The sequence below is a fragment of the Pogona vitticeps genome, chromosome 1, assembly GCF_051106095.1.
Source record: "Pogona vitticeps strain Pit_001003342236 chromosome 1, PviZW2.1, whole genome shotgun sequence".
Lineage (NCBI taxonomy): Eukaryota > Metazoa > Chordata > Lepidosauria > Squamata > Agamidae > Pogona > Pogona vitticeps.
Window position 1 is genome coordinate 277,735,833 of NC_135783.1, and position 25,705 is coordinate 277,761,537.

The 25,705-nt window shown below is 40.7% G+C and overlaps 1 protein-coding gene across 4 annotated transcripts in view; it reads right to left on the reverse strand.

Annotated features, from left to right (window-relative positions):
* NELL1 (neural EGFL like 1) overlaps window positions 1-25,705 on the reverse strand; it is a 670,736-nt gene that overhangs the window by 453,175 nt on the left and 191,856 nt on the right. For all 4 annotated transcript variants that reach the window (XM_072985884.2, XM_072985883.2, XM_072985886.2 and 1 more), the window contains exons 6-9: window positions 22,875-22,947; window positions 12,347-12,429; window positions 3,374-3,508; window positions 2,520-2,622 (exon numbers count right to left, since the gene is read on the reverse strand). In XM_072985884.2, coding sequence (XP_072841985.1) covers window positions 2,520-2,622; window positions 3,374-3,508; window positions 12,347-12,429; window positions 22,875-22,947 — 394 coding nt within the window. The remainder of the gene's footprint in view (window positions 1-2,519; window positions 2,623-3,373; window positions 3,509-12,346; window positions 12,430-22,874; window positions 22,948-25,705) is intronic.

Here is a 25,705-nt window from a genome sequence, read left to right on the forward strand (position 1 = left end):
ACACAGGTTGGTAGCCAGATTTGTCACAATCTCATTTGGAATAGTGTTTTTGCTGGCTTGTAGACCATCTTTATGAGAACTATTGGTGTAAAAGTACCTGTACATCCACTATGGTCAGGATGGTGGCCTTTGGAAGACTGTGAATGTTGTTTCTTAGGAAGTCTTTTCTAGCTGTTATGTAGCTTGGGATGTTGGAAGCATATAGTTTAAGAACAAGGTCTATATATTCAGATCCCCTTGATACGATGGTGCCAATACTTGATACAATAGGCCATCCAGGGTTAACCAATTCATATATATTTTTGGAAGTAGGTAAAAGTTGTCATTCTGTCATTCTGTCAACTCCTGCGATGTCGCTGGAACCAGTTGTATTGGCTCTTGCCTTTCCCTTGGACTATTTCAGTGATGTGGGATTTGCTGGTTGGGTAACAGCCTATCCTCCATATTATTTTACCTAGGCTTTGTGCCCTGGAGAGGACACTCCAGCTTCACGTACAGCATAAAAACACTAGACGCTGTTCCAAGTCCTCCATACAGAGCATATTATCATAATCTCTCGAGACTGAAGGATGCCTATGATAAGAAGAAGCCTGGTTGCAAATCTTGTGGTATGTTAGGATTTTATCACATCATCTCCAGGAAATTCTTTCATTGGGATTACTAGTTCTTTTTAGTGCTCAGCACTTGGGTCTCTGGTTAGGAGGTTGTAAAGGTGACAATCTCTCCTTTATTAATCTCCCTGCTGAAAATATTGGGGTTGTTTCTGTAGCTGTGGATACATGAACGCTGCAAATACATGGAAGGCTCAATCCTAGCTATTTCACAAACAGCTGAAAATCATTTGCAAAAACTGAAACTATGCATAGAAAGCTTGTTGTCATGATGCTATGTGACATTAAATTGCTACTGATGTATGGTGAGTGTAATAGAGTTCTCAAGGTATATGAGATGCTTAAGAAGTATTTTCTCACTGTCATCTTCTAGTGATTTGCCATGGCTGAGCAGGGATTTGAATCCAGGTCTCATGAGTCTTAGTCTTGCACTCTACCCACTACATCATCTGTCTCATAGAAAACATAACCCATAGCAATGAGCCCTGGCTGGAGGGTATGAGAGATATAGTCCCCCAAAGGAACTTTTCTATGCTCTGTAATTAAGCATCTTAGAAAAAGCAAATTCCATTTGATCTTTCAAGGGTTTCTAAGAGCTTAGCAGGGATCTTAGCTAGGAGCTGTCTACCTTAAGAAAAAGAAAAGCTAATAAAACCAAGAGGGGGGACAGGGCGTACAAGTCATTAGAACCTTTTGCTCATTGTTGCTGTTTTTGTTAAGCTTATAGTTGATATGAATTTTAAATTTCTTGAAAAAGTTTGCAAACGGTGAGGAGAATATTATAATGATCTTTCCAGAGAAATGATTCTACATATATTTGTCTTGGTATAGCCCTTTAAACAGCTCAGATATATATCTTACTAAGTGGGTCTTATACCTCAGTATGGGTGCATAAGAAATTGATACAGCAGGATTTATTAAGAAGCACAGACTGGTAACTTTATTTTCTTGCCATCTAGAACCTTCCAGCCAACATGGTCAGTGACTAGCTGACCAGTTCTCAATGAGGTAGACCAAAACATTAATTTTCAAACTCTGCTATATTCACCACTACAATATAGCGCACTGGAGTGATACAAAACAGTGGCTATCGCAAGGTGAGTTCAGTGAAGAGGTGCCAAACTGGAATTTGCTTTATATGCATGTATATTATACTGTATATGAAAAGTCAAATATGGCAAAGAAAGTTAACCTAAGATATTTTCTATTCATAATAAAATGTTTAATCTATATTTCTGAAGGAATTACACCTTGTTGTTGTTTTCCACCAATTTCTGCAGTTTGCACTTTCCTGTGCTTTTTCCCCTGCAAATCAAATTATTCACGTGTTACTCAAGGGTATTGCTGTGCTGTTCTCGTGCATCTGTAGGGACCTTTTGCCATCAATAAAGATGGCATAAAACCAGCCATCTCGTCATGATATTACCAGAAACCTTATTAATATGCACCAGCAATGTACATGACTGGTTTACATGGTTAATCTTTCCCCATTTTATTCCAGAAACAACCCTATAAGGTAGGTGGAGCTAACAAACGCAGGCTTCTGAAAGATACCAGGGAACCTTTATGACTAAGCAAAACTTTGAACTTGGGCCTTCCTGTTGCAAGACTAGAACTCTAACCCTTACATTGCGTTGGCTCTCTCAGATCAATGGCTCCTATAGAAACTATTTCAAAGTCAACATCTATAGGTAGAAAAACAATGCCACAGTTGATGTGCTTTATTTGCACAGTAAGCAAAAACAGTGTATTTATCTACCTAACAGGCAAGTTAGGCTGCCCAGATTTGGAGAATTGGAATACAACAACTCTACAAAAAGTATCTCTTTTCAGTTTTATAGTGGAAATAAAGGAAATATGCATAACACGGGGTTAGAGAGCGAGAGCGAGCACAATATCCATACTTACACTTGCACACTTTGCAGCACTGGCCTGGCATGTGAACGGGGAGGCCATCAGGAGAACAGTTCAGTGGTGGACAAGCCATTCGCCGGCACTCCACAACCCCACTCTATGTAACGAGAGGGGGGGAAATGGAAGTTAAATTTGTGTAACTCATATTTTGGATAAAACACAAATTAACACATAAGGGAAAAAAATTAGTTGAAGGACAGCAATATTGGAGACTATGGGCTAAATCCAATTATTGTCCCAACTAGAGTAGATCTAAAGACTTTAATATGTCTATACTTATGTTGATTTTGATGAGCCTGCATTGGTTAATACTAGTAATTGTATTTAGTCCTATAATACTGCTGCTTATAAAGATCTTTATACATTTCTGATAAAAGTATTTCCTTTATCCAACCTGCCAAATGGTGCTAAGTAACTTAGGCAAAGGAAAAATATTTGATAAGCACATAAACAATACCTTCTACAGTCTGTGTCAATCATATTCAACATGTGAACAGTCTTCTATTTTCTTGGGCAAAGAAAACCTCTTTTCTGATAGTTATCAGATAATTTCAGCCAAACAAGATTTACATACTAATTCAACCGCTGGTGTTCAAAATGATAAATACTATAACTAGGATGTGCATGCTGTATAATTGTAAACCGTACTGAAGAATAACCAAAATAGACTGACCCTAGAAGAAAGAAGCCATTTTTAGATGTACCACACATTTGGTTCCTTCACTTTGTTTTACTCATACTGGTACATAATCAAAGTAATTGTCATAGCTGATGTTACAGTTTCAAGAAACTTTACTGAAAAATGTAATATAATTTATAAGTGTCATTAGAACTTAGAAAGGCCTTACTTTGCATGTGCAGTTCCTGCAGTAATCATCTTCTACCCATGTGTCTTTGTCTCGATAGATCACTCCGTTTACTTGACAAGTCTTCTCACAGTGACAGTTTTCCAACTGACTAAGCCTCATTTCTGCATAATTTAGCTATAAATGAAAGCATTACTTGATTTAATTTCTGGAATTCATGCACAGGGTTTAATACAAAGCAAAACAAAGAGTAGCTTACTGATTTTCAGTGAAATTATATTTTATCAAACAAGCCACATTAAAACAGGAGAACATTAAGCTGGTATAATCCACCAAAGGCAATGAAGCACAACCAATTCACACCGTATGTATGTCACCATATATGCATATCATTGGTTCTTCTAGCTGAAGTATCTCAGTTAAAAAATTAAACAGTCTCCAGGAGCAAGAGGCAGTGGGAGATCTCAAAGCAATTGCCTTATCTGCAACTTGCAGTCAAAAATAATACACACAGTTGATAAAGTATAATTATTACTTAAAGTCTTCGTTGTTCTTTGTTCATTTAGAAATAAAGCTAAGGAATTGGTACTCAAGTTCTCTTCTCTGTTTTGGAAAATATTTGAGATGGGCATGTTTCCTGTTCCAGAACCAGCAGTAAAATCTCAAACATCACCTTTAACTTCTCTACTAAACCAGATCTCTCTCTCTCCTACTTCCATCTACTGGACTTCTTACGACATTTAACAGTTCCAGTTGGAGGAATCTGAATATATAAATGAATATTAAGCTTTGTTTAAACTGAATCAGACCACTGGTCAATTTAACCACTGGAATATTAATGGCTTTCCACAGTCCCAAGCCCAAATCTTTGCTATCCTTGCTTTCTCTTCAGACCATTTTTAAATGAAGGCAAAGGGTCAGGATTTGAACCATTTATATGCAAGATGGGTACCTATTATCAAGTATGTCTCATCTTCCTAACCTTAATTCCATACAAAAAGGCTACCACTTTCATGGGGCAAGACTGTACAAGGGCATCACAGAAGCCTTGAGAGTTTGTAAGTTGAAGAGCAAAAGAAAGGGATAAGAAAGCCAGAAAGCTAAAGAATGCAATTGTGATCAACTCTTCTCAGCATAACCAGAGATAATAGTGACAAGAGCTTCTCAGACTGGTCCACCTTGCAGATAGCTAAAATATTAAGAGAAAAGTATTGGGAATTCTTTCAAGTATATGTTTCTTGACAATTATGCAGAAGAACCATGCTGTTACTATTAATTATATTTATAAACAGAGCAGATGCAACTCAGAGAGAGGTAATGGCATACCTACGTACATATTACTGTAATCATCACAGATCAGTAGTTGACAAATGTCTTTGTATATGTACTGCATTCTTGTCCAATCACATATTGTATAACTGCACAGTCTACAACTAGGTACTGTATATGTGTCTCACTTTACCTCTGCTGTTATAATAACAACAGCCTAGTTTTATAAGCCCAGTATGTTTCTATACCATTTTCATATTGAGTCAACCTTGAAGATTTGGGTTGCTTCCAGAAATTTAAAGAGCATGAGAAACAAAGCATTTCTCAAGGAATCATATTCCTTTACCTTATGTCTGAACCCAAAGGGATTATTTTGTAGCTAAGTACTATCAAATGTGAGCAAAACATGTGTGCCTTACAGGAAAAAAATATATAAAATTTACAACAGTAATTTGCAGCACTTAGAAAATGACAAGAAAAGTGCATTTCATTGAACTGGTATCTCCTTGGATTTTACTATTTTCTGCTAGTTCTCACAAAATAGCCATAAGCATTATTTTACAGAAGTCCATAAATTCTTATATCTCCTATCTAGTAAACCAAAATGCTTCAAGGTAAAGAAAGAAAAAGGGCAATATATGCTTATTAAATTTTGTGGGGGATTCTTAACCCTCCTTTTCCCCAGGGTAAAAAAAGAAAAAAGAAGATTTTTCCATAATCCAGAGTTATCAACTAAATGGACATTCACTCAAACACTACCTCACTTCAAAAAATGGTTTTTAAACTTTAAAAGTCAAAAAGCCATCCTTTCTTGATGAACCAATAATTTGCCTTATTTTTAGCAGTCCCCCACCTCCTGCATTTCCAGTTTATTTATTCAATTACAGAAACACTACATACAGTATACACTATGTTGAACTGAACCTGCACTTGAAGATACTTCAGGATCTTATTTAACTCTTTCTATTTGGATTTATAGGAGACTGGATCGCTAAAGTAGGGAGTCAAGAGATATAAGGAACAACAGGTAAGTTTGGCCTTGGAGTTTAAAATGAAACAGGGCAAAGGCTAATAGAATTCTGTCAAAAGAACAAGCTGGTCATCACAAACACTCTTTTCCAACAGCATAAGAAGCGACTCTACACATGGACATCACCAGATGGGCAATACTGAAATCAGATTGATTATGTTCTCTGCAGCCAAAAATTGAGAAGCTCTATATCGTCAGCAAAAACAAGACCTGGAGCTGAGTGTGGCTCTGACTGTCAGCTTCCTAGAGCAAAAGTCACACTTAAACTGAAGAAAGTAGGAAAAACCACTGGGCTAGTCAGGTATAATCTAAACCACATCTCTTATGAAGACATAGTGGAAGTGAAGAACAGATTTAAGGAACTTGATTTGGTGGACAGAATGCCTGAGGAACTATGGATGGAGGCCTGTAATATTGTACAGGAGGCAGCAACAAAAACCAAATTGCAAGAAAGCAAAGTGGCTGTCCAATGAGGCCTTACAAATAGCAGAGAAGAGAAGGGAAACAAAATGCAAGGGAGATAGGGAAAGTTACAGAAAATTGAATGCAGACTTCCAAAGAATAGCAAGGAGAGACAACAGTGCAAAGAAATAGAGGAAAATAATAGAAAGGGGAAAACCAGAAATATGTTCACAAAAATTGGAGATATTAAAGGAACATGTTGTGCAAAGATGGACATGATAAAGGACAAAAATGGCAGGGAGCTTACAGAAGCAGAAGACATCAAGAAGAGGTGGCAAGAATACACCAAGGAATTATACCAGAAAGATTTGGATGTCCCGGACAACCCAGATAGTGTGGTTGCTGACCTTGACCAAGACATCCTGGAGAATGAAGTCAAGTAGGCCTTAGAAAGCATGGCTAACAACAAGGCCAGTGGAGGTGATGGCATTCCAGTCAAAATATTTAAAATCTTAAAAGATGATGCTGTTAAGGTGCTACATTCAATATGCCAGCAAGTTTGGAAAACTCAACAGTGTCCATAGGATTGCAAAAGATCAGTCTATATCCCAATCCCAAAGAACGGCAGTGCCAAAGGAAGCTCCAATACCATACAATTGCACTCATTTCACACGCTAGCAAAGTTATGCTCAAAAACCTACAAGGCAGGCTTTAGCAGTGGGTTGACCGAGAACTCCCAGAAGTACAAGCTGGATTTCAAAGGGGCAGAGGAACTAGAGACCAAATTGCTAACATGCGCTGAATTATGGAGAAAGCCAGAGAGTTCCAGAAAAACATTTACTTCTGCTTCATTGACTATGCCAAAGTCTTTGAATGTGTGGACCACAGCAACCTATGGCAAGTTCTTAAAGAAATGACCAGTTTATCAATCTCTTGAGAAATCTATACATGGGACAGGAGGCAACAGTTAGAATTGGATAAGGAACAACTGTTCAAAATTGGGAAAGGAGTATGAGAAGACTGTATATTGTCTCCCTGCTTATTTAACTTATATCCAGAATACATCATGTGAAAGGCTGAACTGGATGAACCCCAAACTGGAATTAAGATTGCCGGAAGAATTATCAACAACCTCCAATATGCAGATGATACCACTCTGATGACAGAAAGTGAGGAGGAATTAAAGAACCTTTTAATGAAGGTGAAATAGGAGAGTGACAAAAATGGTCTGAAACTCAACATAAAAAAAACTAAGATTATGGCCACTGGACCCATCACTTCCTGGCAAATAGAATGGGAAGATATTGAGGCAGTGACAGATTTTACTTTCTTGGGCTCCATGATCACTGCAGATGGTGGCAGCAGCCACAAAATTAAAAGACATCTGCTTCTTGGGAGGAAAACAATGACAAACCTAGACAGCATCTTAAAAAGCAGAGACATCACCTTGCCAACAAAGGTCCGCATAGTCAAAGCTATGGTTTTTCCAGTAGCAATTTATGGAAGTGAGAGCTGGACCATAAAGAAAGCTGACTGCTGAAGAATTGATGCTTTTGAATTGTGGTGCTGGGGGAGATCCTTGAGAGTCCTCTGGACTTCAAAGAGATCAAACCTATCCATTCTGAAGGAAATCAACCCTGAGTACTCACTGGAAGAACAGATCCTGAAGCTGAGGCTCCAATACTTTGGCCATCTCATGAGAAGAGAAATCTCCCTGGAAAAGACCCTGATGTTGGGAAAGTGTGGGCAAGAGGAGATGGTTGGACAGTATCATAAAAGCAACCAACATGAATTTGACCCAACTCTGGGAGGCAGTGGAGGAAAGGAGGGCCTGGCGTGTTCTGGTCCAAGGGGTCACAGAGAGTCAGACACAACATAATGACTAAACAACAACATTCGGGTTTAAAATTAGATTCCTTTCCCATGAAAACAACATAGTTAAATTTCTTTTCTTTTGAAAGGAAGAATGCACTATATAACAATGGGGGGAAATCACACTAACAATACATTTAAGCTGCAGTTCTGTCTAACAGAACTTACATGTGAGTAGTCATATACACATCTGTGAGAGGGAACAGGCATCCCAAGCAAAGGAAAGGAAAATATATGCTACTGTAAATGTCTCTTAGGTCCCTCCCATCCCTCTGTGCCTGTTTCTCTACAGTAGAAGAAAACACCTACCAGATTCTATTGGTAGAACAATCTTTCCTCTCTAAACAATTGTGAACAGCTTTCTCTTCCCACATAAGACACAAAGTAAGCATTTATACCCTATTACAGGTGAAAGCACTCTTGGTGAATGCCAGACCTTCAGCTCCCAAACACTTTTATCTTTCAGAACCACTACCTGTAGAGATGGAGCAGAATAGTCACTGAACTCACAGTGCTCTAATTCAACTCCCTATGGAGCAGAGCAAGACAATCTACAGTCCTTCAAATACTGCTGGACTATAGCTCGTACCAAGGCTGGATTTGACAACCAGCCCATGATGAGGGTAGATGGGGATCCCAGTCCAACATCCTATGGATAAGTCTATACACTTCTCATCTCCAGTATAAAGAATATGTACTGAACAAAATCCCACTGCATAAATTTAACTTGGATTGGACCCTGAAAATATTCATTTTAAACTAATAGAAGGCTTCCTTCCCCCAAATGCTCTCAGATTTTTGAGGCTCCCTGGGGCTCTTTTCCTTGGGGGAAGCATGTAGGAACACTGAACCTGGAGAGGAGAGGTGGCGAAAACAGAGTGAGGCAGGAAATTTGAAATATGTCTGGTGGAGGAGAGCAGGAGTAAGAAGAGGGAGGAGCAAGAGCTGTCAGTCTGGGAGGAAGGTATAGGTAGTCAGGGGGAGCTGCGGTTTGAGGTCAAACTGGAGTTGTGTAAGTGTAAGAGAGAGTTAGAGAGGCTACAGGAGTATGAGAGAATGAAGACGCAGGAATTGTTACGGGATTTTCTGAACCTTAAGTTAGGGGGGGCTGCTACCGGATCCCACCGCAAGAGAAGCAAGGGAGGTGAGACAAGAGACGCTGGAATGGTTGGTCATAGTCTTTCCTAAGAATAAGGGTAGAGGACGACAGGTGATTGGCCTGGATTCCCGTTACAACACACCTCCCCACACACACCTCCCCCCGAAGGAGATTGGGCCCAGCACCCATGCTGTAGCACCATTTGTGCAGTGCAGAGCACTCCCCTCCAGAAACCCACGGACACGGAGAAGTTTGGCTCAGCACTCCTGTGAGTTTGATCGATGTGGGGTGGGAGTTCGTGTTGGACAGTCTGGCCTGTTGCCTGAGTTAAGCCTTTTTGATCCAATTCTGAATAATGGCGAGCAACATGTAATCAATAAAGATGAAGTTGTGAAGGTTAAGAAAGTCTCCTGTGATATTTCCTGCACAAAATGAGGAGTTGTCAAAATCTGAAACTGAACCTGATCACAGCATGGTTCATGCACAATGATATAAAATCACATGAACTCTGAAATTTTTTTTAAAAAAAGGAACGCTTTAATTGTGGCAATCTGCTGTGGCCACTGATGTCATTCTTGTTGGATAATCAGAGCTATGCAAAAGCACATTGGCAAAAGATTCCTTGAACATATGTGGAGTACATTTCCCTCACAGGCAATAGTTATAACATGTCCATACAGAATTAGGAATGGAGGAAAAAGAATTTCTAGGATAAATGTCTTTCTAGGTGAAATTTCCAGGAGAATATGATTTTTCAGGGATGCTTAACTGGCAGCACACATTTTAGAAGTTAACCTGTGAATGTATATTTAATCAATAAATATCGTCAGTAAATTTACATTTCACTTTCCTTTACTCTGACATTCAGTTTATTTAATGCAAAGGACAGCAACAAAACATCAGAGAAAATAAGAAACAAGAAAATAAAAGAAAGGCATGTAACCTTCAGATCGTTAATCATGTATTATCTAGACTTTTAGAAAAATAAGGAAGAAAAACATAATTAATTTGCCAAGGGCAAATCACTCAATACACTGCTTAGCTGGCACCTATTAAGACCACCAGCATGTCTCAGAATAATTATTTCACTTTTCTGCAATAACATAAGCTAAAATTTGACACTTCTTTCTCCAAAGTGATCCTGTCCAAAGCATACTGATCAAGGGAGTAGAGTATAGAAAACAAAGATAAGACATGGGGTAAAGATAATGTGAGCATTAAACTTGGATATGCTCTGAATAAATAAATGAAAAATTGGACACTTAATAACATTTTCCTTCAGATATAAAAACAAAACAGGCAAGCAATGTTCTCTTTAATTTCTCCCAACCACTGAGCATAACTTTTAATGCTTTGAGCAAAAACATTTTAAATTCAAAGCTACTGTGTGACATCCAAATCAACCTATTCTAGCATAAAGCTTACTGTCAGTAACTATGCCTTAGGAGAACATTTCAACTTTTCTGTGTGAGAGGAAAATATACAGAATCTGGGAAACTATCAAACATTAGGGAATGACAATTTGGAGAAGCTGGAAGCACTAGATTCAACCTCAGGGCCTGGAGTTCCCCACCACAACTGCATAGATTACTCCTGTGTCCTATATGTGGATCTGCCTTTGAAGAATGCTCAGACAAATGTCATCTGCCCTATGATAAAATAAATTGCTGGCTTTATTTAAAATATTTTTACCCTGCCTTTCACCTTAAAAGGACCCAAGGTGGCTTACAACAATTAAAAGACAATATTTGAAAGCTAAAAAGAGTGGATATACAAATATTAAAAATAATTTTAAAAAGCAATATATTAAAAACTCCCAAAAGATAAGTAAAATAAACAGCCATCATCCTAAGAACCTATGAGCGTCATGATGCATACCACAGGGATGATTTTGCAGACGCTTTCCAATATGTATACATAATACATTTTCTTCATTGGAAAGGATTAATTTCATTATGACCATCAATGGAAGGAAGCAAGGAAAGAGCTCCTCTGCCTTTCCAAAAGGAAAGAGGTTCACTTGACTCTGCCTTATTTGCATGAAGGTAGCCTCCAGTGATGTATGGGCAAAAAGGCTACTTGAACAGGAAGCAGCAAGGGACTATCTTTAAAGCAGGGCTGAGGAATATGGTAGCCCTTCAGATGTTGTTGGGATTCCAACACCCCATTATCCTTAGATAGCATATTTGAATGGTCACATAGCTATAGTCTAATAACATTTGGAAGGGCAGAACATCCCTGCCTCCACTTTAATATGCCACATTAACAGGAGCTAGTTGGATAGAAAATTATGATATGATACAATGCCATTCTTTACCGAGCTGTGGACTGAAGGAGAACAGAGAAAAAGGACAACTGAATGAAAGCCCATCCAAATGCTTTTGTATCTCCTCCAACCACACACTCACTCCACACTTAGGCAAGGAGATGCTGGTGGGGCATCGTTTTTTCATATGGTATTTGTTTGACCTTTTTTTAGTATTTGTATACTCGTTGTTAACTTAAAATGCTGCATTTTAATGCTGTATGCCACCTTAGGTCCTTTTTAAGGAGAAAGGCAAGGTAAAAATATTTTAAATAAATGAACAAATAAAATAACTGGCTAACAGACTGTAGATTGTCCCCTGAACTAAATGGCAGTGTGGAAACTGTTTTCTTTCACTGTTCTTAGTGACCCTGTGTCATTCCCCAAATTACTCTATCTTCTCAGCAGCCATCCTGACACATATTACTCTCTCTCTCTCTCTCTCTCTCTCTCTCTCTCTCTCTCTCTCTCTCTCTCTCTCTCTCTCTCACACACACACACACACACACACACACACACACACACACACACACACACACACACACACACACACACACACACACACACACACACACACACACACACCCAAGAATCTCAGCAGCAGCAGTGATTTGTTTACCAGGGAGAAAACAGGTAGAAAGTTATGCTTGGGTTCATGCTATGACCAGGATTTCAGCCATTATGATTTTGTACCGCAATGCTCCAAAGCCATTATAGGAAATGTGGAGGAAAGTGAAAGAGAGGACATGGCACTACTGGGAGCTTGACAGTACTTGTGTGGAAGTTTTTAAAAGTGGGGTGGGGGACCGAAAAATCTTTTTCTTTTTAAGATAAGAGATAAGAGACAAGCCTGCTCTCTCTGAAAAATATATTTGAGAAATTCTACCTATGACAAAAAAATAATAATAACAAGAATATTACACTCCATTACTGGTGACTGAACATTTCTGATTTAGTAAATATACATGTTTTAGCCCATAAAGGAAAGAGGAAAACGTAAAACAAAAGAGAGAGGGAGATAAATAACTGGGTACCTACTTTTGCTGTCATTTTAGCGAGGAGTTCCTGTAGATCCATAATTCCCTGCACCAGGCTTAAGAAGTCACTGCAAGTTGGACAGGCTCAATAAAGGGAAGAGAAAAAGGACAGATTACTTACCTGTAAACATGGTTCTTTAAGTGGATCGCTATGAATACACTTCATTGGGTTAAACAGCACCTGTGCTGGTCCTCTCGGAATCTTCCAGAGCTATAGGGAAAAAGTAAACAAAGTTTAGGTTGCCCTGTATAGTGCATGCTCTGCCCGCCAAAGCCCCAGTTCCATGTGCCCACACATAGAGAGAGTTGAAACTCCCTCTGCAGTGACGGACATGTGGGGAGGCCAGGCGGGTCGTGTGTATTCATAGAGATCCACTTGAAGAACCATGTTTACAGGTAAGTAACCTGTCCTTCTTAAATGTGGTCTCTATGAATTCACACCAGTGGGTGACTAGCAAGCTCACTTACAGGATGGTGGGCCGTCACTGTAGAACTGACGTGAGCATAGCTCTCCCGAATTTGGTCTCATTCTTGGCCCCTAGTTCCAGTCTATAATGTGTGATGAAAGTAGACACATTGGACCAGGTAGCTGCTCTGCAAATATCAGGGATGTCAACCCCTCGCTGCAGGGCCGTGGATGTGGCAACAGCTCTAGTGGAATGAGCACAAAGACCTTCAGAGAGAAACTTATTCTGTAATTCATAGGCCAGGGAAATGGTGGAAACCAACCATCTGGACAGAGTAGATGATGAGGCAGCAGATCCTTTGCGTTGACCATAGAAGCAGATAAAGAGTCTTTGAACCTTTCTAAAGTCCTTGGTTCTTGTAACATAAAAAGACAGTGCACGTCGAACATCTAAACAGTGGAGAATGCGCTCAACATCAGAAACTGGATCTGGAAACAGCATTGGTAACAATAAAGGTTGATTAACATGAAATTCTGAAACAACTTTAGGGAGAAAGGAAACATCAGGTGCATAACCACCTTATCCTTGAAAAACTGGAGGTATGGAGAGCCTGCACGAAGTGCAGCTAACTCGCTAGCTCTCCGAGCCGAAGTAATGGCCACTAGGAATAAAGTCTTGAATGATAGGAGCCTAAGGTCATAAGTAGCCATAGACTCGAAGGGAGGATGAGTAAGGGAATGAAGCACAAGCTGCAATGACCATTGGGCTAAGGGCCTTTTCACAGGAGGTCTCATATTTGAAAGATCTTTGAAAAAAGCCTTTAATGTCGGATGGGAGAACCACCTAGCTGATTGATAGTCTTGGGGTTGAAAAGCTACGATGGCTGACGTATAGACCTTTAACGTAGACTTAGTCAGTCCCAAATCGAAGAGATGCCGAAGATACAATAATAGCATGGATAACGCTACTGGTGAAGGTTGTAAGTTTTGTTCCCTGCTGAATTTCAGGAAGCCTTGCCATTTGTGTTCGTAAAGACGGCTAGTTGATGGCTTTGTAGTTTGTCAATTACCTCTTTTATCGATGGGAAATCCTCCACGCTGTCAAGTGGAGGGACTCCACATCTGGATGAAAGATCGACCCCCAAGTCCTGGGTGATTAGCTGTGGAATGAGGGGGAGGTTTAGTTTGTCTGTTGCTGACTGGAGAAGCAGAGAGAACCATGGCTGTCTCGGCCACCAGGGCGCAATCAGAATCGCTTCTGCTCTCATCTGAAGGGTTCTGACAAGAGTCCTCAGAATGATGTGTATTGGAGGGAAGAGGTAAAGGAGGCCTCTGTTCCAAGGAATCATGAAGGCGTCCCCTAAGGACCCCTCGCCTCTCCCTGCACGGGACACATATTTTTGACACTTCCTGTTACTCGAAGTGGCAAACATATCTATGGAGGGTCTTCCCCACCAGTGTGTGGAATACAGTTGGATCCAGTTCCCACTCGTGAGTTTGGGACAATCAACGACTCAGCTCGTCCGCCACTTGATTGTCTGTGGTGGATATATGTATGGCCACAGGATAAATGTGTTCTTGGTAGCACCACTCCCAGAGATGTATTGAGAGAAGAAGAGACTTCGATTTCGTCCCTCCTTGCTTGTTCACATAGAACATGGTTGTGGTGTTGTCCGTGACCAACTGAATTGCTCTGCCTTGTACAAGAGGGAGAAAGGCTCTGAGCGCCTTTATGACAGCCAGAAGCTCCAGATAATTGATGTGGAGTGATTGCTCCTGAGGAGACCACAGTGCATGAATTTGATGACCTTCACAATGTGCTCCCCATCCCAGAGGACTGGCATCTGTGGTAACTTGTCTTGTGAGTTGCAGGGGGCGAAACGGGCGTCCCACCAAGAGGTGTGGTAGGAACGTCCACCACTGCAACTGTAGAGCCAACTCTGGGGTGACTGTCAGGCGCTTGTCCTGACTGTCTTGGAGAGGATCAAAGAGGGTGAGCATCCAAGACTGCAGGGAGTGCATCTTGAGGCGAGCATGGGACAGTGTGGATGTTGTGGAAGCCATCAGGCCCAGAAGATGCTGCGCAAGCTTCGCTGGTACTCTTGCATGGGGTTTGAATTTCTTGATGGCTTTCCTTATTCTGTGAATGCATTCTGGTGGCATGAACATGCAAGCACGAACAGAATCTAGCCTTGCTCCGATGTAATCCATGACTTGAGATGGTCGTAAATTGGACTTCTCATAGTTTATGGTGAGACCCAATGACTCTAGGGTGTAGAGGACATACAGGGTGTCTTTCAGTGCCTGTTTTTTCAACCTGGAGACAATCAACCAGTCATCTATGTATGGGTATATTTGAATCCCTTGCAGACGAAGGTAAGCTGCCACGGGTGCCATGCACTTAGTGATGGTTCAAGGAGCAGTTGAGAGACCGAATGGGAGGGCAACATATTGGTAGACAGTGTCCTTGAAGAGTAGACACAGGTACTTCCTGTGGTTCTGATGTATGGTGATGTGGAAATATCCACAACCACAAACCAGTCTCCTTTCTTCAATAGGTGAATGATGGAGTTCAGCGTCACCATTCTGAATCGGCGTGGCGTGAGGAAGATGTTCAAATCCCTCAGGTCCAGAATTGGTCTCAGGCCGCCGTCCTTCTTGGGTACCAAGAAATACCGGGAGTAGAAGCCGTTCAGGATGTCCCTGCCTAGCATCTTTTGAATGGCTTTCTTCTCTAGAAGGGTAAGAATCTCTTCTTCTAGGACAGGGTCGAACGATGTAGGCTTGACCTGTCCTAGACAAGGCAATTCTGTAAGTTTCAGCCGGTAACCTTTTTTTTTTTTTTTAATTCTTTATTTTATTTAGGAACAGGGATAGAGGGTACAGAAAGAAAGAGGGGATAGGAAAGGAAAAATGGTTTTGGGGGATAGGAGAGCATAAAGTATAACATCATCCAATCAATTCATATTACTAATACATATCAACTTTTTCCTTTTTCACAGTTTGATTACCCTCCTGCTTTTATCTTATCATTTAATTTTAATTTTATTCTATGTTATTCCAACATTGTCTGGTAGCTGCTGCCATTTATACAATACATCCCATCGTTCAGTTTCTTTTTGAATTGAACAGTCTTTCAGCCCATCTGACAGAATATCTATTTTTTTCACTTCCCATATTTTCACCATAAAATTATCTGGTTTCAGTATCTCTGCCTCCTTAAGATTTTTGTCATAATGCTTTTTAATTTTGGAAGCTGCATGGGTCACTGGATAACTCTCTACTGCATTCATATTACCTGGTGTCATGTCTAATACAGACGATTCTAAAGTCTGTACAACTTCATTTAAGTTTTGTTTGGCATCTACTGTCCCCTCTTTCGTCCCTTTCATCAAATTTTCTATTTTGCTAAGACCTGCATTCACTTGCTGGAACCCTGTTAATATTAGCCTTTGTATATTAATCTGCCATTCCTTTTCTATTTCTTGCACCACTATTCCAGAACTTTGGGATTGAACAGACCAAGTCTCCATTTGTTCTTTTGAATTTTTGGGGTCCATCTCAGGCTTTGGGGTTTGTATAAATACCACAATAATCACCCCCTAGAAATCCTTCCACAGTTTCCACAATTTTATCAACAATTCAAACCCCTCATCATAAACCTCCCCTTAGATCCCCCTCCAATCTTTGTCCAAATATTGTAGTATAAAAATCAACTTTTAGCCCAGCAAATACAATATCAATTAGAACCGTGACACAGTTATTTCTTCTTCTCCTGAGTTCAGCAAGCTTCTATTATTAGACTCACACGTGGTCACAAACAAAACAACAGTCACAGAGTCTCAAACTGTCCAGTAGATTGTCCTTGGAGCTCGTCTTGTGATCTTCATTAACCCCTTAATGCTCCTTAGTCCAGTTGGCCACGTCAGCTCCTTCTCCTGAAAACCACCAGATTCTATTATTTATAGTTCACAAAGTCCAGAGAAGGCAAAGAGTAACGTATCCCAGCCACACTGCATCCACCGAAGTCTCTTAAATCCAGTCAGACGGTGTTGCTGTCTGGGATTCTTCTCCAGAAACATAAGATTTATTTTTCCATCTCAGACTCTCGGCTTTAGAATCAGCCTGGCATTTTAATAGTTCACTTGGAGAAGCTTAGTTTCGCTTTTGAGTCAGACTGATAAGATAAACCCGCCGCTGCATTTATTCTTTCCGCCAAATATTTTCATTCTTATTTCAGCTTAATGAGGCTGTTTCATAAATCAGAGGCTTCGGCTTACTTACTTGTTATATATTTTTAGTTTATATTGATTGCTCTCCTCTCCCCTGGTAAAGGGTTCCTCGCGGCTCAGTGCCAAAAAATGGCGTCCGCTCCAGTCCGTGCACGGTGATTTCTTCAGAAGAAAAAAGTCCGGGTCTGCCTCCCTTTCTTCTCCTTCTGCTGCTCACCATCTGCTTCAGAGAGACTTCTTCTAGACTCTCCTTTGATCCCCATTTCAAAAGGGGGATCCCGGACTGGAGGGTTCCAGCTTTTTCCAGAGAGAGCTCCTCTCTGGAGTTGCTGGCAGCACCGCAACAAAGCCCCGCCTCCCCTGTTTCAGCCGGTAACCTGAGGTTATAATGCTCAAAACCCAGGAGTCCTGAGTTATGAGCGTCCAGTTGTGAAGGTAAGGAGACAGGCGGGTGGTGTGGTTGGTGGTCGGGATGATTCTTGGTAAGTCAAAGATATTGCTTGTGTTTCTTGCCAGGAGCTTTGTAAGACTGTCGCTTCTGTGTGGATTGTGGCTTAAAGGTGGTAGCCGACGAAGAAGCCTGAGAAGGACGGTGATTAGTCTGGGCACCAAATGAACGGTAAGTACTGGTGGAGGGTTGTTGGTAGGGTTGGGTAGTGTACCTAGGATGCCACTGGAATTTATTCGGCTTAGGCTGTTGCTGAATGGAGTATGACTTTGCCATCTTTTTACTCTTATGTAGATTTTCAAGGTTCTCATCCGTCTTTTGGTTGAACAAACCAGAGGCATCGAAAGGTAAGTTTTCCACCCTTGTCTTAATGTCATCCATAATGTTAGCAGAACGCAACCATGCATGTCTTCTCAAAGTTCTTAGCTGTGGCGTCCGCTATATGGCGAGATGCCAAACGTTGGTGCTTGGAGACAGTCAAGGCCTCAGCGTGGGTGTCAAGGCAGAGCTGCCTGATGTCTTCGGGAGCCACCTGCAATGCTGGCAGGATCCTAGACGAGAGCTGTTTTTGGTAGGCTCCCATGGCTACCAAGTAGTTGACAGCACATAAGACAAAAGTGGTCATAGAGTACATACGGCGTGCAAAGATCTCTAGTTTCCTCCCTTCCTTGTTGGAAGGAGTAGTGTGACCCTAGGCTGGTGTCTTGGATGCACTGGACTCTACAACTAAGGAGTTTGGAGCAGGATGCTTCACGAGAAAGGAGGTGTCAGCACCATGTATACAGTAGAGATTCTCTGTCCTTCTGGACATGGATGTAGAATTAGCTGGATGCTCCCAGTATTCTTTAATCACGTCCAGTAGTTCAGGCACATATGAAAGGCTCACTGGGTGAGACCTCTCTGAGTTAATATCGCCAAAGATGAGGTCTTCCTCTCTTGGGGGTGATTGCTCTGCTGCAAGTTTCAAGGTCTTGGCCATACGAGAGACCATTTGAGTATAGGAGGAGAAATCCTCAGATGGAGAGGAGGGATGCAAATCTGCAGCATCCAAGCCCAATGGTCCTCCTGGCACGGGAGTGTCTAGAGAAACTTCTGACTCCTCTTCCTTATCATGGTCAGATGAGCCTCCTAAGGTTGGTTGATCATCCTCAGAATGAGAGAGGATAACAGGTCTTTGACCTGCATCAGGTGCAATGGCTGTTTGCTTTGGACGCGTTGGGATAGGTCTTGCATCCTGAGGGGCCCCGAAGTAGGAGGCATTCTTAATAGCCTTCGACATCAAAGGTTTCGTAGGCTCGACGTCAAGGGGTTGTCGATATGGAGAATGCCTCGGAGGAAAGCGAGCCAGGGAAGAAGAAGAATAAGTATAGTGGGACCTCTTCCGACGTCGCCTTCGATCCCTCGATGTCAAGGAAGACTCTGTAGAATAGTCTCTTTTACAGCGTCGATCGTGCGACCTCTTACGCTCTCGGCTGTAGTCAGAGTCAGAAAAAGAAGTATCCCGTCAACGCTGATGTCCATGCCTGTGTTTGTGTTGGTGTCGATGTTTTTTGGCGGGAGGCTCATGATCATCCCGATCAGATAGTGAATGTCAAGGTGAGAAAACCTCAACAGGCTTCTCAGGTCGTCCTCGAGGAGGAGGAGGAGACCTGGAAGGTAGTGATCCCAATGCAATTGAGGGAGATCGAGATTCCCACCCTGTTAAAATTGGGCTAGAAGGGGCATTAGCTAAGCCAGCAATGACAGGAGAAAGCTGGCTAGCTGTAGGTGACCTTCCCATGTCGACCGGTGGTTCTTGTCAAGGCGGAAGGGAGGTGCCTAAGTCAGACATGGAGTCTCGGTCCCGAGACGAATCCTCCAATATGGGTGATGGCAAAGAGGCAGAGACAGGTGGAACCACTAGAGTTAGTTCTTTTGCCTTAGACTTAGGCTTTTGAGGTGCCTTTTTCTGCGTGGCTTCTGACGATGTCGATGGAGCAGAAGAAGCAGATGGGGGGTTCCTTGCGTTAGCCTGTTTCTTAGGTTTCCCCTTGGAAGTTTTCTTAGCAGTTTCTTTAGTTGTTTGGGGAGGAGGTGAAGAAACAAGAGTGACCTCTGAATGGACAGAAGACGTAGATGGGACAGACACCATGTCTGAAGGTTGTGAAGCGGACAAAGTCTGGCTCCACAAAAAATACTTTAAATGCTGCTGGCGAGCCCTTAGCGTTGGCTTAGTAAACACTTTACAGTGTTTACAGTGAGTAGTTAGATGTGTCTCCTCAAGGCAAAAAACACAAAGGGAATGTCCGTCCTGAAAGGGTAATTTTCTTGAACACGGCTAAATGGCCCTCTCTTCGGTGACATAGGCCAAATAGTGTGGGAAAACGAAGTGAATAGGCAGCAATTGAAACAGTCCGGGAGGCGCGTGGCACCTCAGCAGGTGGTAAATAGGCCGCAATGAAGAACAATTAAGCAATTGAGGTACTTGCTGAAACACCAGAGGCAAGAGAGTAGTCAGGCAGTCCGCGATCAGGGCAACAGAAGGTCAGATAGATGAAATAGCCAAGTCCAAACTGAAGGAATCAAGGCAGAATAAGCAAATTTGAAGAGCTCTGAACGAGAGGTTCCAACTCTGCGGGCGGAAAAATGGAACTGGGGCTTTGGCGTGCAGAGCATGCGCTATACAGGGCAACCTAAACTTTGTTACTTTTTCCCTATAGCTCTGGAAGATTTCGAGAGGACCAGCGCAGCCGCTGTTTAACCCACTGGTGTGGATTCATAGAGACCACGTTGAAGAACAAATAAATACCATATTATAAGGATCAAAAATCCACATGCCTAACATACAGAGAAAGGGAAGAAACTAGGTTCTAGTACTATAGCTACAGAATGTTTATATAATAAAGAGCACAAGAAAACTTAATACATTTTGAGTTTTTGATACAAAACGTAATAAGCAATGTATAGCGGGCAGTCTTGAAAACCTGAGAATGAGTAATTCATTATTGTCATCGAGCTCCTCACCAAGCTTGATGACAATAACGAATTACTCATCCTCCATTCAAATCCAAATCACAGTAATTCTGATGAAATTCTTAGAAATTACAGAAGCTTTGTTTACATTCCAAAAATTTCACAACGGGACTCTAAGTGAAACACAAATTTATAGACATACAGGTACTTATAATCAGCTGTGCAGTAATTCTCTGTTCCCAATTTATATAATGGAAGCACTTTAACCTATATCCCCCTTTGGGGGAGATTTATAATTTTAAAATATATATTATTTTATTTGTACTGTTGGCAAGTTATAATGTAACACTATTCAGTTAAAATAATATGAACCACTTCATTTTGGCTTTACACATATCCTACTGATATGAAAGTCCATTTTGGGGGGAAATTGATCACATCATTAATAGCTGCAGCTAGACATGAGACTGCTGAACAGCGAAAAGGGTGTTCTTCACTGTCATTAAAGAACTGTTATAAAATTATTTGGAACAAAAATATGTTTAAATAAATAAAAATATAAAATAAACAACTGAGAACAGAAAAATTATCACAAATGTTTAGGTTTTTCAAAAGGTCCAGACAAGTCAGAAGAGTTTAACTTAAAAGGAAAAAATTAGTGTGATGTATTGTTATTACTTAGTATTCAAGAACAATAACAATGGGAATTGGTGACGGCCTATGACGGCTCATGAAACACTCAAAGAAACTCCAAAAAGAGCCGCCTGTGTAGGACTACAGTTCACCTTGCATCTAGGGAAGCCTAGAAAATGATCTGCCTTATTACTTTTTGTACTGCTTTCTTATGTGCCAAGCCCCAGATAACTGCAGCCTTCCTGTTTTTATGTACCCTATTAAGCTACCTGTCATTATTTGCCACATGCCAGTGTGATTACTGGCACACACCAGGGTTAACAAGCAGGTTGTAACAGTGGCACATATCAGCACTTGCTTTTAATCCTTCCTTTAAAAAGAAATACTACTCATTAATACACTCATTACTCTGCTAATTGTATTCTGGTATGCAAACCTGTTTTGTTTTTTAATTGTACTTTTATGTTATCTTGCTGAGAACCATCTTGAGTCCACTTTTTAAAAGGGAGGATGTAAATTCAGCAAGGAAACAAGCAAAAAAAGCTTGTAAACAGCTACATTTCCTTAAAACGGGATTAGGGAGAGAAAATTACCTGTGAAGATGTAAGCGGACATAAACAAGAGATTAAGAAATGCAGATTATCTTGTCTTTCACTATATATACTTGTCTGCCCATGTTACAGTGTGTTGATGAGGGCAGAAAAACTGCAGTTCAGCTTGTCTTTCACCAGCTTAGGGACAGAGCAGTCATCACAACTCTTAAGGGCTGATCAAATCTGAGGAGCAGTTTTGTGGTCAGTGTGAGAGATTCAACTATTTTAAAACAACCTCATTGCTATGTTCACTACTTTCCAGAAGACAGGTTGCCATTGCCATTATCATTGCTCCAAATGCAGAAACAATTCACTGAATTGCATATTGTTAATGTGTCACATTTGTCACTACCAACATGGCACAAAAATAAAGAAAAACTCTCTGGTTCACTCTAGTGGTCAAATATGACAGTGCACTTATGAAATATTTGTAAATCAATGGACAAACCAAAGAACAATTTCCTTGCCACTTAGATTAGATTAGGCATCCTTCAGTCTCAAGAGACTATGGTAACGTGCTCTGTATGCAGGACTTGGAACAGCGTCTAGTGTGGCTGAGAAGGCCAATTCGAGAGTGACAATCCCTTCCACACTGAAGACAAATACAATCTGTCGCCTGTCCAGCTCCCTGATTTTGCCTGTTTCAGGACTGCCTCTTGGCCTCAGCCTGCTGGACAAGGGTCTTTTCAAAATGGGAGAGGCCATGATGCATCGCATGCCTCCAGGCTGAACGCTCAGACATCAGGGTTTCCACTTAATAACTGACAGCTAAATGCCATACAACCTAAACTTTTTCTATCAAAATTCTTCTAAAAGTGCTCAGTAAAGTAACTTCTGAAAGTAAACACTTGTTGCTTATTACATGTAACTTCATAATTATTAGTTATAGTGCTAACTCAAAAATAATATGGTGCAGAAATACATGGCTTGTTAACAAATAACATCTGAGCACTGATCAGAATAATGTGAAACTAATGAAGAGTAATCAACTCAATTAAGGAAGAGGAAGTGCAAATCAGAATTCTTCAGCTTTCACAAGAGGCGCAAACAGATGAGTTCTAACAATCAGAAAATAAACATGAATATCTGAATATATAATACAATAAAACAGGCTTCAAACAACCAGTCTCTTGTTTTAAAACTTCCATGGCTGGGCTTACTGGAAAGTAAAATATTAAATGAGACCAAGATCTGTCAAGTGCTTACACAACAAGAGGTAGTGATATAAAATTGATAAAGTTATAAACATAGGGTTTGCTACTTACTGCGATTCAGATTGGGACACTGTGTTATATATCCATTAGGCATAAAGATGACTTTCACATCTTGAAGGACACCCTTTGCAATAGAAAAGAAAGCTGGTAATATAGGTTATAGTCAACTAAAAACACACAAAATAATTTATAGTTAGATGCACAGTCCCAGATACCCCCCAGAAGAAGGGAATGGTAAAACACTTCTGTGTATTTTATACCTAGAAAACCCTGGAAAGTACCACCATAAGCCAGAATCAACTTGATGGTGCATAATTATTTATTATGTTAGCCACATGCATAGCCAAATGACCCCATTTGTGGCCTAGTACTGTACTGTATATAAAAGGGACGTGGTGGCGCTGCGGGCTAAACCGCAGAAGCCTGTGCTCCAGGGTCAGAAGACCAGCAGTCATAAGATTGAATCCACGTGACGGAGTGAGCTCCCGTCGCTTTGTCCTAGCTCCTTGCCAACCTAGCAGTTCGAAAGCATGTAATGTGAGTAGATAAATAGGTACCACCTCGGTGGGAAGGTAAAACGCCGTTCCCTAGCCACGCTGGCCATGTGACAACGGAAACTGTCTTTGGACAAATGCTGGCTCTACAGCTTGAAAAACAGGATGAGCACCGCCCCCTAGAGTTGGACACGACTGGACTAAAAATGTCAAAGGGAACCTTTACCTTTACCTTACTGTATATAAATATCATTTTGAGGTACCTCTGGAGTAGTATATACCTGAGGATACCACAAACTTAAGTCATATGTCTCTGAGATACTACTTTAGTCTAGACTATCACTGGTGCAAATGCTGCAAGGACCCAGTGCTGGAAGAGAGGGATGTTGCTCACTTCATTTTCTTTGTCTACTTCCTCCTGAATCTCCCGAGTACTGCAACACTAGCTGCAGGACTACTGAGCACTAATAATTACCAAGTGGCGCGGAATGACCAACATGATCCCCTCAACTCAGTACCATGCAAGAAAGGACAGAGGGAAGGTTCACAGTATAGCTTTCCCTAATGGGAGGTATCAAGGTTTCCTGAACTTGTGGAGGGGGCCAAATTTTCTTTGGTGTCACAAACAGCCATTATCCACAAACAATCTTGACAAAGTTTCTTTTTAAAAAAAGGAGCTGCGATCTCCAACCAGCCCACATTCATTCCTCGAGTGAATCCTCTGTGTAGTGCAACATTTTAAAAAAGAGCAATACGGTGTATCTCCAGAAGAATGAAATGGAAGTAGAAAGACAGGAAATCAATGTGAGCCCAAATGTATGGAGAGGCAATATTTGCCTGTATTTTCTGTGAAGGTGGTTATGTTTTCCCTGTACATGCATGTGTCTTTGGGGAGGGGGTTTGTTCCTGTCAATGGGATGGCAAGGTATATGTGCATGCATCTGCATGATTCCCCCCTTCCGTCATTATTTTGTTCATAGTTTCAGCACTGGGTCTGAGGCACAGAAGGATCCTGCCCATGTGTACACTCTGTGAGGATGCAGGGACTCAGACTTACCAGGTGATTAGGAAAGCCTCTCCTTCAGACTTGATGCTGAAACTGTGAACAATGTGATGATGTGAGAAGGCAAGGTTAGGTGTTCCCCTCTAAGCATATTTGCAGTGTCAGTTTCCAAAACACCCAAATACTTCTCTAGTCTGTTTCACATCTGAGTACACAGGCATAAACTGGATTGTTGTACTGTGTTGCTCCTGACTATAACTTCTGAGTAAACAGGATCATGTGGAGATTCTTGGTGATTAATGCGTGAAATACTTCATTTTGTATTCTTTCCAAACGTGCAGCTGCGTTCTAAAAAAATCTCTCTTTTCTGTGAGTACCTGAGAATATCATAATCATCAGTATCATTCTATCCAGTCACCTTTGCAGAAATGTCTTCTGCATCCTTTTTTGCAACATGATGCAACCAATAGATTATTGTTTTGTTAACATTTTGTTTATTGATTAACTTAAAATTTGGTAGGTTTTTATTCAAGTTGCAATGGAGCTCTGTGATTCACTGTTTTACTGTACTGTACTTTTATTACTCTACACTGGTCTAGAATCTTTAAAGATGAAAGGCAGGTAGATTAGCTTCTGAAAATTATGTATGTATCATGCAAAATGATCTACAACATCCCATGATTCTATATCTAAGAATAACCCTTATACATTAGTCCACAAGTACAGTAGTATAAATCTGGTGCTTATATGAAAGACGCACGATTATCATGAAAAGCTACATTAGTTATGACAGCTAACCAGTTGGACTGCAGTCATTATTTACAAATCCTTGTTAAAAATAATTTTACAGAACAGTATTGTATACTCCTGTACACTAATCTATCAAAAGTAACTGAGAAATAAGTTTAGATTTTAACAAATATATGTTAATATACCTGTTGGGAAAAACAAATTTTGATCTTAACTGTACCAGCTAGGAAAAAATGAAACTCAAGACTTGCTCATACGCAGAGGGTTAAGCCTGAAATATTTCCTCTTTGCTTCCTATCTCCAAAGCCCCAGTTCACCTTTGCAGAAATGTCTTCTGCATCCTTTTTTGCAACATGATGCAACCAATAGATTATTGTTTTGTTAACATTTTGTTTATTGATTAACTTAAAATTTGGTAGGTTTTTATTCAAGTTGCAATGGAGCTCTGTGATTCACTGTTTTACTGTACTGTACTTTTATTACTCTACACTGGTCTAGAATCTTTAAAGATGAAAGGCAGGTAGATTAGCTTCTGAAAATTATGTATGCATCATGCAAAATGATCTACAACATCCCATGATTCTATATCTAAGAATAACCCTTATACATTAGTCCACAAGTACAGTAGTATAAAT